This window comes from Symphalangus syndactylus, chromosome 4 (genome assembly GCF_028878055.3).
Source record: "Symphalangus syndactylus isolate Jambi chromosome 4, NHGRI_mSymSyn1-v2.1_pri, whole genome shotgun sequence".
NCBI lineage: Eukaryota > Metazoa > Chordata > Mammalia > Primates > Hylobatidae > Symphalangus > Symphalangus syndactylus.
In genome coordinates, this window is record NC_072426.2 from 64529182 (window position 1) to 64542413 (window position 13232).

The following is a 13232-nucleotide window of genomic DNA, read 5'->3' on the forward strand; positions in this document are numbered from 1 at the left end:
TACTTTTTATGGTAAAATTGCAGTATTTAGTTGCCCTTAGAGTCCTATTTTTTTTTTTTTTTTTTTTTTTTTTTTTTTTTTTTTTTTTTTTTTGAGTTGAAGTCTGGCTCTCGCCCAGGCTGGAGTGCAATGGTGCAATCTCGGCTCACTGTAATCTCTGCCTCCCAGGTTCAAGTGATTCTTCTGCCTCAGCCTCCCAAATAGGTGGGACTACAGGCAGGCACCACCATGCCTGGCTTAGTTTCTCTTAATGTTCAGATTCTCTCTTGCTAGAGGCAGCATGGTATAGGGACAAGTATGGTCCTGTGGGTAGGGGGTGGGGTGGGAGTAGGTTGTGAGTAGGGAGAACATTTGGATTTTTACTATTAGCATTGTCACTAATTAGTAAGTAATGTCATTTAGGGTGAGTCATTTAACCTCTCATTTCCAGCAGGGAATGTGAGAGTACTTTTATTTTTATCCAAATAAATGAGATCCATGAAAGCACAAAACCAGTAAAAATAACCCACTACACAGCCTTTCTCTTTTCTTTCTTTCTTTTTTTTGAGACAGGGCTTCACTCTATCGCCAGACTGAGTGCGGTGATGTGGTCAGAGCTCATTGCAGCCTTGACGTCCTCGGCTCAGGATGTCCTCCCACCTTAGCCTCCTGAGTAGGTGGGACTACAGGTGAACATGATTCCTGGCTAATTTTTTTTGTATTTTTGTAGAGACAGGGTTTCCCCCATGTTGCCCAGGCTGGTCTCCAACCCCCGGGGGGCTCAAGCCATTCACTCGCTTTGGCCCCTTAAGTGCTAGGATTATAGGCATGAGCCACCATGCCTGGCAGTCTTTTTCCTTCCAAAGTTTGTTGATGGGGACTTTCATAGTGTACAGAATAAAATTATGTCCCATAATCTAATGGATCCTTAACAGTTTTTTATAGTAAGTAAGTTGTTAGTGAATGAGAGGTTTCTTGATCAGAAGAAAATCACTTTCAAAATTCAAGATGGCAATCTTAAAGTCGATTAAATAAATGGGATAGCCACATGTGTTACTAAAATTTTCTTGCTATAAGTGTACAGGCAAAAATATCTAATGTAAATGAGAAAGACAATTTAAGATTATACTAGTTAAGAATATTTTTGAAAGTAGCACCATTTGTTTTAGAATACAAACAGAGTAAGTACTTGGTAATGTCCCCAGACTAATGAAAATGTATTGATTCATATATATTACTTTTTTCTTTTTTTTTTGAGACAGAGTCTCACTCTGTTGTCCAGACTGGAGTGCAGTGGCGTGACCTTGGCTCACTGCAACCTCAGCCTCCAGGTTCAAGCAATTCTACTGCTTCAGCTTCCTGAGTAGCTGGGATTACAGGTGCCCGCCAGCTAATTTTGGTATTTTTAGCAGAGATGGGGTTTCACCATGTTGGTCAGGCAGGTCATGAACGCCTGACCTCAAGTCATCTGCCCATCTTGGCCTCCCAAAGTGCTGGGATTACAGGCGTGACCCACCGTGCCTGGCCTGATTTATATATATTACTAACTGAAATGCAGTATCACTGCACTTCCCCAATTAGTAAATTCAATACATCCCGTATGTAAAAAAACCCACCAATCCCCACAAAAAACCAATCAAAACCCCCAAAAAAATCACCAAACCATACTGTCAAGCGAAATAGTTTTAATTAGTAGGCTGATCATAAATAAATCCACATAAAAGATTTAACAGAATTACAAAGAGTTTTGTGTTCCTTTGTGGACTCAATTCATAATATGCATTAGTCAACCTCATTCTCTAACTGTGACAAAGAGTTGTCATCCAACAATGCAGCACAGTTTAAGCAATTCATATTCTATAGTTACATTTTTACATTTTCTTTACAAATGTAACATTTATGTACATTATATATAGATTTTTTTCTATAGTTCATGTACTGAAACTCTATTGTTTTTACAGAGAAAATGTTGAATTCATTTGATGAATAAGAAACATTCCTTGTTAAAAAGTAATTCATATAAACAAATAACACGGTACCACTGCCTTTTGGCATCTCTTGCCAGAGTTCAAGTCCAGAAATGTTATATTAATTATAAGAAAAAAGAATTTATCTAATTTTACAATATGACATATCATTCCACATAGCTACATAAATTTGCCAGCTTGCAATTAACAGAGCACTGTACTGCCATACTACTGGAAATGTGTAGAAACCAATTCAAAATATACTTGGTGAAACAGCATCGTCGTTACCATTAATTTGAGTTGAAAAAGATCTGTCAAGTTCTTTCTTCCCCTTTACTTTTTACCAAAGCCTCAGACAGAGTGCTGTGCGTTGCATCTTGTATTAACAAATGTCTTCATTTCAAGTTTCTCACGCGCTTCTCTGACAGGTTATGCTTTACCTAGGTTACAGATCTTTTTCTTATTCAATTTTATTTTAATTCACTTACAAATCTGCTGCTGAACATGAAGCAAAAATTCATAGTAAGAAAATGCAGCCTCTGTCCGGTCTTCAATCAAATGCTGAAAAAATTCTGCTTTGGCAGGACTCTCATCTCTGGAAGAAAGAAAAGGGCATTTGTGCTAAACGTATTTAAAAGCCCTGATTTCACCACTTTGCAATCTAGCTCATAAAATTACACTTGTATCCTGTAAATTTATACAAATAAAATAAAAGTGCATATTTCTAAAAAAAAGTATATATTTTAAAAATTACTGGGCTGCCGTCTGGGAAGTGAAGAGCGCCTCTGCCCGGCTGCCCCGTCTGGGAAGTGAGGAGTGCCTCTGCCCGGCCGCCCCGTCTGGGAAGCGAGGAGCGCCTCTGCCCGGCCACCCATCGTCTGGGATGTGAGGAGCGCCTCTGCCCGGCCGCCCCGTCTGGGAAGTGAGGAGCGCCTCTGCCCGGCCACCCCTTCTGGGATGTGAGGGGCGCCTCTGCCCGGCTGCCCCGTCTGGGAAGTGAGGAGCCCCTCTGCCCAGCCGCCACCCCGTCTAGGAAGTGAGGAGCGTCTCTGCCTGGCCGCCCCATCTGGGAAGTGAGGAGCACCTCTGCCTGGCTGCCCCGTCTGGGAAGTGAGGAGCACCTCTGCCTGGCCGCCCCGTCTGGGAAGTGAGGAGCACCTCTGCCTGGCTGCCCCGTCTGGGATGTGGGGAGCGCCTCTGCCCGGCCGCCCGGTCTGGGAGGTCTACCACAGAGGCCAGAAGCAATGTGGGGGCTGGATATGGTGGCTCACATCTGTAGTCCCAGTACTCTGGGAGGCTGAGGCAGGTTGATCACTTGAGGCTAGGAGCTTGAGACCAGCCTGGCCAACATGGCGAAACATATGAAAAACACAATTGTCAAACCAACCAACGAACCAAGCGACAACAAAACAGGTCTACCCTGGAGTCATACTCTAATTTTTTCTATTTTCCTCCCTTTCTGATCCTTTATCCCACTTTCTTTTTCTTCCTCTTCCTTCTCTTTCTTCTTTGTCAAATAGAGGATTGAGTTATTATCATGGATCCATACAAAGTCCCTCTCTCATTATTTTCTTTAATTCCCACCCCCCATTTCTATTCCCCGTCTTCCCATGTGCAACCTTCCTAATATGTTTGATAGCATCTTTTTGTTCGTATGTACTTTTAGAAAATGTTTATTGTTTTGTGTGCAAAAAAAAATAAAATTAAAAAAAAGCAAAAAAAAAAAAAAATTACTGGGCTGGGTGTGGTAGCTCACACCTGTAATCTCAACACTTTAAGAGGCTAAGGTGGAAGGACTGCTTGAGCCCAGGAGTTCAAGACCAGCCTGGGCAAAATAGAAAGATCCTCATTGCTTAAAAAGAAAAAAAAAAAATTTTAAAAATTGGCCAGGCGTGGTGGCTCACGCCTGTAATCCCAGCACTTTGAGAAGCCGAGGTGGGTGGATCACCTGAGGTGAGGAGTTCAAGACCACCCTGGCCAACATGGTGAAACACTGTCTCTACTAAAAATACAAAAATTAGCTGGGTGTGGTGGTGGGCGCCTGTAATCCCAGCTACTTGGGAGGCTGAGGCAGGCGAATCGCTTGAATCCAGGACGCAGAGGTTGCAGTGGGCTGAGATCACACCATTGCATTCCAACCCGGGTGACAAGAGCGAAACTTTGTCTCAAATAAATAAATAAATAAATAAAAATTAGGCAGGTGTGGAGGGAAGTGTCTCCAGTCCCAGCTACTCGGGAGTCTGAGTTGGGAGGATTACTTGAGCATGGGAGGTCCAGGCTGCAGTGAACTGTGATGGTAGCACCCCTGCACTCCAGCCTGAGTGACAGAGTGAGACTCTATCTCAAATTAAATAAATAAATAAATAAATAAAATTAAAAATTACTAATATATGGAGATGTCAGAAAATGGAATACAGAGGATATAAATCAAGTAACCACATTTTACCATCAGAATATATTTTGATACTATTTAAAGTCTGTTTTGAAGACAAGCAATTCCACAGACTACATAGGAAAGACAACTTCATAATTAAGTTACAAAAGTACTTACTTTACTATGTGAAGGATTGGACTTAATGGTCTGCTGTCTCTAAGCCAAGTTATGAAGGATCTGGTTCTTTCTGATGAAAGTGTATCTAGCTCTGGAAGATGTGTCTGGTAAAAGAAATACAATTAGGAAACTATTTCCTTTCTCACAGACTTCAGCAGTATTAGAACAAAATCATGATTCTTACTATCACCCCCAACTGCCAGCACTCTATTTCTTAGCCTCAACAGCAGCAACTACACAAATAAAATTTAAACTGTTGAAAAATCTGTTTATATTTTTCTGGATAAGTCAATAAAATACGTGCAATGACAAGTATGTGACTGACATTTTAACTGACTATATTTTTCTTGGTAAGTCAATAAAACATAAACAACGATTAGCATGTCACCAGTATTGTGAGGTGCCTTTATGTTTCTTCTAGAGGAAATGTTCAAATGAAGGGGGACACCATTAAATTCCAAATTCCCTTAGCAATTATATATGATTATATCCTATTCTAAAAATAGCCATTCTGGGAGAATTTCATGTTTCCTTTAATTTAAAGGCAAAGAATTTTAAAGTACAGTGTGGATATGTAAATATATTTTAAAACTATATGCAAGACTATTTTAAAAGGACCTAAAAGTCTATTATTTTTTATATACACATATACATAAAAAGGTAAGATTTACTTTCCTTTTTCAAAGCCAACTGCAAATTAAATAGTAAATTAGCAGTAAATTAAATAATTCAAAAATGTAGTATATAACAAAATTTAAATAGACAAGTTTGGAATAATTATGTTTGTAATTCCTGTCAATATTAAAAACCATTTCCATTTTGATGTGAATTTTTTCAGATGTTTTCTAAATTATTACTAAGTATACAAACACATTTTTGAAAATACAAATGGGGATCATATCATGCATACTATTCACTTCAGGCTGTATTCTTCTTTTTTTTCTTTTTAAGAGATGGGGTCTTGCTAGGTTGCCCAGACTGGAGTACACAAGTGCAGTCATAGTACACTACAGCTTTGAACTCCTGGGCTCAAGCTATCCTCCTGCCTCAGCCTCCTAGCCTCCCAAGTAGCTGGGACCACAGGTGCATGGCACAGTGCCCCAGACTGTATTCTTTTTAATAAATACACAGCTATTATTTAATACTATAAGCATGTGTGTACATATGCCTACTTCTATGAATACATCTACAGGATATATTCTTTGCAGAATAATTTACCGTGTCATAAAGAACATGATTTTAACAGACATTGTCAAATGGCCCTCTAAAAAGGTTATATAAGTACTATATATTCCAGTCAACAATGCTCAACAGTGTCCATTGCCCTATACTGTCTACATGATTGCCTATTATCAAATTTTAAAATTTCTGACAATCTGGTAAATGAAAGAAATGCTATATTACTATTTTCTTCCTAATTATGAGTGAGGTTAAATATTGTTTCATATGACCTCTACTTTATTCTTCCTTCATGAATTGCCTATTAAAATCCTTTACCCAGTTTTCTTTGGAGGAGGCAGAAAGTAAGGAAGGTCTTCTTAAAGATTTATAAGAGAACTTTTTATAGAGAAGTTAGCCCTTTTTCAGTCTTATGAGTTACAGATAATCTTAAGATTTTATTGTTTGTATTTTGGCTATATTTATTTATTATTACCAAATATAAATGTTTTATATTTGTGCTTTCAGATTTTTTTTTTTTTTTTTTTTTTTTGAGAAGGAGTCTCGCTCTATTGCCCAGGCTGGAGTGCAGTGGCGCAATCTCGGCTCACTGCAAGCTCCGCCTCCCGGGTTCACGCCATTCTCCTGCCTCAGCCTCTCCGAGTAGCTGGGACTACAGGCGCCCGCCACCACGCCCAGCTAATTTTTTTTTTTTTTTTGTATTTTTTTAGTAGAGCCAGGGTTTCACCGTGGTCTCGATCTCCTGACCTCGTAATCCACCCGCCTCGGCCTCCCAAAGTGCTGGGATTACAAGCGTGAGCCACTGCGCCCGGCCTGTGCTTTCAGATTTATTGATCTTTTGAATCACCGACTTACAGAGGCCTTACCCATTTTAATATTATAAAAAAAAAAAATCCGGCTGGACACAGTGGCTCACACCTGTAATCCCAGCACTTTGGGAGGCCGAGGCGGGGGAATCACAAAGTCAGGGAGATCAAGACCATCCTGGCTAGCACAGTGAAACCCTGTCTCTACTAAAAATACAAACAATTAGCCGGGCGTAGTGGCAGGCGCCTGTAGTCCCAGCTACTCGGGAGGCTGAGGCAGGAGAATGGCGTGAACCTGGGAGGCGGAGCTTGCAGTGAGCCAAGATTGCGCCACTGCACTCCAGCCTGGGTGACAGAGTGAGACTCCGTCTCCAAAACAACAACAACAAAAAAACAAAAATATTCACAAATATTTCTTCTAGTGATCTGCATGGTTTCCTTTTTTACGTTTAAATGTTTGATCCATTTGAAAGTTATTTTGATATAAGGAGTAAGGTTACTACTGATTCCTACTCAGGAGGCTAAAGTGGGAGGACCACTTAAGTCTGGGAGGTCGAGGCTATAGTGAGCCATTACTGAGCCACTGCACTACAATCTGGGCGACAGAGCAAGACTCTTGTCTAGAAAAAAAAAAAAAAAAAAAAAGAACTACTAATATAAGCTACAACATGAATGAATCTTAAAAACATTACAGAAAATGAAAGAAGCCAAATACAAAAGGCCACATATTACCATTTATATAACATATCCAGAACAGACAAATCCATAGATAGAAAGTAGATTAGTAGTTGCCTGGGGACAGGGATAGGGAAGAATTGGGAGATATGGGGTTCTTTTAGGGTGATAGAAATGTTCTGAAACTAAATAGTGGTAATGGTTGTAAAACACTGTGTAATACGAAAAACTACTGAATTGTACATTTTTAAATGGTGAATATTACATGAATTTTACATCAATAAAAAAACGAGCAAACAAAAAGTTAAAGGTGTATAAAATCTACTGACCATTTTCTGTGGTATTGATGCAAAATCAGGATATCCAAGCACATCCTCTATGAAGTTATTGTCACAGCCTTTCCCAACCCAAATGTAAAAAACCTAAAAACAAAAAGAAACAAAATATTAAAACTTCCGAATAGTTAATTCATTTTATCTAATGTTCTTAAAATTATCACCTCCAATAAGGTAGGAACAAACAGAAGAGTAAAAAGGAAATCTATAATTGTTACATTGTGAATCTATATGTAAGAATCCAGAGTGGTTCACATCTTTGATTAAATGTTAAGGCTTCCCATAAAATATATTTTACCTTTTGCACTTATTTTCCCAATAGAAATATAATCCTTTAATCAGTATAATTGACTCACTGTATTTCCCATCCACTATTTCATTACCGTCTGTGTATTTTCACTCATGCATTTCTCCGTCTTCTGTGGCTATCCAAATCCTTTTTCTGGTCATAAGGCATCGTTTTGAAGCCATCTTAACCATTCTAACACCCTTCAACAACTACCCCTGCCCAGTGATTTCTCTTGAACTCCTAATCATTAATGAGATTTCAAACGTAAGTTGAACTAGATAAACTCTCGAAATACTTTTTTTTTTTTTTTTGAGACAGAGTCTCGCTCTGTCACCCAGGCTGGAGTGCAGTGGCGCGATCTCGGCTCACTGCAAGCTCCGCCTCCCGGATTCACGCCATTCTCCTGCCTCAGCCTCTCCGAGTAGCTGGGACTACAGGCGCCCGCCACCACGCCCGGCTAATTTTTTGCATTTTTAGTAGAGACGGGGTTTCACCGTGGTCTCGATCTCCTGACCTCGTGATCCGCCCGCCTCGGCCTCCCAAAGTGCTGGGATTACAAGCGTGAGCCACCACGCCCGGCCTCGAAATACTTTTAAATTCTAGACTCTAGATGGTAAAGTCCCTAAAGATAGGAATTTACCTCATTAGTTCTCTTCATCAAGTATATATAATTCATGACAGTAAATAATCCATATTAAAATGTATTACTCTATCAGTATTAACAATACAAATATCAATAACATCAATATAAAATGAAGTCCAAATAGAAAAGTTGAAAGTAAATTGACCTCCAGTGCCAGTTACCAATTTCAGCTCCTAATCTTAATTCACCTTTCACTGCCTGCTCTATGATAACAGCTGGACCCTATAAGTGTTTCTTTATTTTTGGTCAGCTCAAACAGTGTTAAGCTTTGCCAGTAAAGGGTGCTTACAGAGCCACAGTCCATAAGGAAAGCACCTTCTCTTGTCAGCTTCTCTGCAGACAATTTTTGAAGAGGTGGCTGTGGTACAACCCTGTCATTAACATGTACTGCACCCTGAAAAGAAAAAGAGAGAATGTGAATGAGATTACATTACTATCATCACAGTTTGGGAGCTAATGGTCACTAACCCTTTATGAAGCATTGGAAAATAATGCTTGGGAGTTTTGCATGATATAAAAAGTACTGATTATATGCTACCACCTTGGCTGTAGAATCAACACACTCAAATGTATTCAAATTTAAAAAGTAAAAACATGAATATATAAAATGATCTGTCACATTCGCTTCCCTTTTAGGGTGGGGTCAGAATATACTACAAGTGTGACTATTGGCTCTGTTGCATAGCCAGCTACTTTTTTTACATTTCTTTGGCAACATAACATTATGTTTGGAATTAATACTAATTCCAAAGAATATAGTTTTCACACAGGGAAGATAAAAGACACTACATATTTGCACATTATTATTGGATACCAGATTTGGTTTACTATGTAATCAAAATTGCAACTGATCTTAACAAAAGCAGTCAATATTGGCCAGGCGTGGTGGCTCATGCCTGTAAACCCAGCACTTTGGGAAGCCGAGATGGGCAGATCACTTGAGGTCAGGAGTTTGAGACCAGCCTGGCAATATGGTGAAACCCTGTCTCTACTAAAAGTACAAAAATTAGCCAGGCTTGGTGGCATGTGCCTGTAATCTCAGCAACTCGGGAGGCTGAAGCAGAATTGCTTGAACCTGGGAGGCAGAAGCTGCAGTGAGCCGAGATCGCACCACTGCACTCCAGCCTGGGCGACAGTGCAAGATTCTGTCTTTAAAACAAAATTTTAAAAAAAGAAAAAAAAGAGAAGCAGTCAATATATACAAAATATAAATGGAAATGTCCACGCTACAACTTAGCTTGGTAATGCATATTATAACCAAACCTACAAGACAAATTACTTCTGATATGAAACTATTTTTTAAAACTACTTAACCACTGATGGTATCTGAGAGTCCTGCCATCCAATCAGATCCACAGCCAGTGTCCTTATTTAATGTATTACTTCCACAAGGGGGAGAAGGGTTAAAAAGAAAAACCAGTTGATAGTATATTATCGTCTTAGCTATAGAACAAGACACTCAAATATATTCAAATTTAAAAATTTCAAATGCACTAAAATGCATACCTCATCTGTCAATCTGTCTATCCTGTATAAGTTGGGATGAATCATTTTCATTAGATGAACAAGCGGCTGAGACTTTATCTGACACATGGCGTATACACGATCATCCAGCCGTGTGCTTGTACCCGTTCTAAATGCTTTCTACAAGGAAAAAGATAAACGTTTTCAAGTAAAATACAAATATGGTGGACAAATATTAAAACAAATACACACTATCGGCCGGGCGCGGTGGCTCAAGCCTGTAATCCTAGCACTTTGGGAGGCTGAGGTTGGCGGATTACGAGGTCAGGAGTTCGAGACCATCCTGGCCAACATAGTGAAACCCTGTCTCTACTAAAAATACAAAAAAATTAGCAGGGCGTGGTGGCGGGCGCCTGTAGTCCCAGCTACTCGGGAGGCTGAGGCAGGAGAATGGCGTGAACCCGGGAGGTGGAGCTTGCAGTGAGCCAAGATGGTGCCACTGCACTCCAGCCTGGGGGACAGAGCCAGACTCTGTCTCAAAAAAACAACAACAACAACAACAAAAACAAATACACACTATCAATCATGGAAAAAGCATGGCCTTTAAATCAGAAAGACCTCAATTAAATTCTCAGCTCTGACATTTAATAGGTATGTGATGCTGGAGCAAGTTACCTAGCTCCTCTGAGCTATATTGTCATCATGAGAAAAACGGAAAATAATACCTCTTTAGGTTGTTGAAAGGATTAAATAAAATGATGCACTGACACCTTTTATGGTGCCAGAGACATGGGAAGATGCTTAATATTAGTTCCTGTCCTTAAAGAGTCTCTTTCCAGAAGGACATATTAAGAGTGAGCTATGACTGCACCATTATGCAAACTGCTCACACACATTAAAGAAGAGAGAATATGGTTTCACTAAAGTCATCATGTATCGTATACCTTCATTTTCCACTGATCTTTTCTTTTTTCTTTTTTTTTTTTTTTGAGAAGGAGTCTCGCTCTGTCGCCCAGGCTGGGGTGCAGTGGCACGATCTTGGCTCACTGCAACCTCCGCCTCCCAGGTTCAAGCAATTCTCCTGCCTCAGCCTCCAGAGTAGCTGGGATTACAGGCGTGCACCACCAGCTAATTTTTGTATTTTTGGTAGAGACAGGGTTTCACTATGTTGGCCAGGTTGGCTGCAAACTCCTGATGTCAGCTGATCCGCACACCTCGGCCTCCCAAAGTGCTGGGATTACAGGCGTGAGCCACCATGCACGGCCCCATTGATCCTTTTCTATTCTTCAAAACTCTTTCAGTGCTAAAGTGAATAATCCTCTAGTTAAGTATTAGAAAACAACAACCTAGATTTTCTTTCTTCATATACGTATCTGAGAATTTTAAAAAACAATATTAAATATAGCAATATATAAAAAGCTACCTGTTTGAGAAGGGCCAAAACATAGAGAGGAAACAACTTCAGGGAGCTGGGCGCCATCAATGCAGAGTGCTGTAAATTTGAGACAGTTGAGCCATATGCAGACAATGAGTCCACTACAGCATTCACTAAGGCATCTCTTGCATCTGATAGACTTGATGAAACGGACCGATCCACAGCTAAAAAGCAACCAAAGTGAAAGGTATTTTAACCATTAGAATCCAATGGGCACTATAAGAGAGAAAATTTATATGCATTATTTAAGAAACAAAATTCAGCTAAGTTTTTAGGATGGAAAAATGCATTTCATCAGCTCCCTCATTTCAAGTGTCTTCTTATACAATTTTTCTGAAATAAATCTGACAATCAGAACAAGTCCAGATTCTTTTGGATATTTTTGTTTTAATCTCTTAAGTCTAAAAACATTTAGCCAGGCTGGGCATGGTGGCTCATGCCTGTAATCCCAGCACTTTGGAAGGCCAAGGTGGGAGGATCACTTGATCCCAGGAGTTCAAGACCAGATTAGGCAACATAGTGAGACCTTGTCTCTACAAAAAATAAAAAAATTAGCTGGGCATGGTGGCATGTGCCTGTAGTCCCAGCTATCTGGGAGGCTGAAGTAGGAGGATTGCTTGAGCCTGGGAGGTTGAAGCTGCAGTAACCTGTGATTGTGCACTCCAGCATGGGTGACAGAGCAAGACCCTGTCTAAAAACAAACCCCAAAACATGTAGCCCCTATTGATATTAGTGAAATGCATATTTTTCCATTTACTTCTGAAAAAGCCTTAGGAAGGTTTCCATTACTCAAACGCCAAGTCACATGTATCATTTTTATCTGCTCAACCAGTGTAATTTCTGCAATCTGAATTATACCTTGTGATCCTCTACAATTTTTGTAAAGCATTCCAAGCCAAAAAATTTTTTGAAAGGGAAAAATAAACACAAGTTTTCATGCAGCCATTGAAGAGACAGGTAACGTGAAACTTATTTTTCTACAATAATATATTCTATTAAAATAGGGATAACCTATAATATATATGCCCAAGCACTAAAAATAAAATTATATTAAAAAACAATTGGTTATGGCATAATTAATTCAAAATCTATATATAAAATTATACTTAAAAAATCTGGATCCTGAGGTTTGGGGTACAATTGATCCCATCATAACAAACCTGCATATGTACTCCCTGAATCAAAAACAAAAGTTAAAATTAAGAAATAAATCTGATATACAATAAATCCTTCTTCTTTATTCCCCCCACCCCCGAGAGAGTCTCCCTGTTTCCCAGGCTGGAGTGCAGTGGTGCGATCTCGGCTCATTGCAACCTCTGCCTCCTGGGTTCAACAGATTCTCCTGCCTCAGCCTCCTGAGTAGCTGGGACCACATCTGTGTACCACCACACCCAGCTAATTTTTGTATTTTTAGTAGAGACAGGGTCTCACTCCATTGACCAGTCTGGTCTTGAACTCCTGAAGTCAAGTGATCCACTTGCTTCAGCCTCCCAAAGTACTGGGATTACAGGCATGGGCCACCACACCAGGCCTGATTAAATGCTTCTGTTATTTAAAAAAATTTGGATCCTTTAGTAAATGCTATTATAATTTTTCCCAAATTAGTATTAATGACTCTCTCTAGGACTACATGGGAAATAGTAAGGCTTGTTTCATGTCTAAGTTCATCTACAAGGCAGATTCATTGAAAACATTTTAAGTGCTATGTTAATTCTCAAAAGGATTTTTTTAGACTTACATATAATTAAGTACAGTTCTATAGTGGTTATGTGTCAAATGCATAGCCATGTAATCTCTACCACAATCAGGATACACAATAGTTCCATCACTCCAAAATTATCCCCCTATACTTGCCCCTTTGCAGTAAAACCCTCCCTTGGCCTCAACTCCAATTATTCACCATTCGATA

At 39.6% G+C, this 13232-nt stretch overlaps 1 protein-coding gene across 7 annotated transcripts in view; it reads right to left on the minus strand.

Annotated features, from left to right (window-relative positions):
* Window positions 1-1649: 1649 nt before the first annotated feature.
* Window positions 1650-13232, minus strand: part of SEC24B (SEC24 homolog B, COPII coat complex component) — a 106920-nt gene continuing 95337 nt past the window's right edge. For all 7 annotated transcript variants that reach the window (XM_063637273.1, XM_063637272.1, XM_063637270.1 and 4 more), the window contains 6 exons: window positions 11312-11487; window positions 9931-10068; window positions 8714-8818; window positions 7487-7579; window positions 4498-4601; window positions 1650-2541 (listed from right to left, as the gene is read on the minus strand). In XM_063637273.1, coding sequence (XP_063493343.1) covers window positions 2427-2541; window positions 4498-4601; window positions 7487-7579; window positions 8714-8818; window positions 9931-10068; window positions 11312-11487 — 731 coding nt within the window. In that variant the 3' untranslated portion in view covers window positions 1650-2426. The remainder of the gene's footprint in view (window positions 2542-4497; window positions 4602-7486; window positions 7580-8713; window positions 8819-9930; window positions 10069-11311; window positions 11488-13232) is intronic.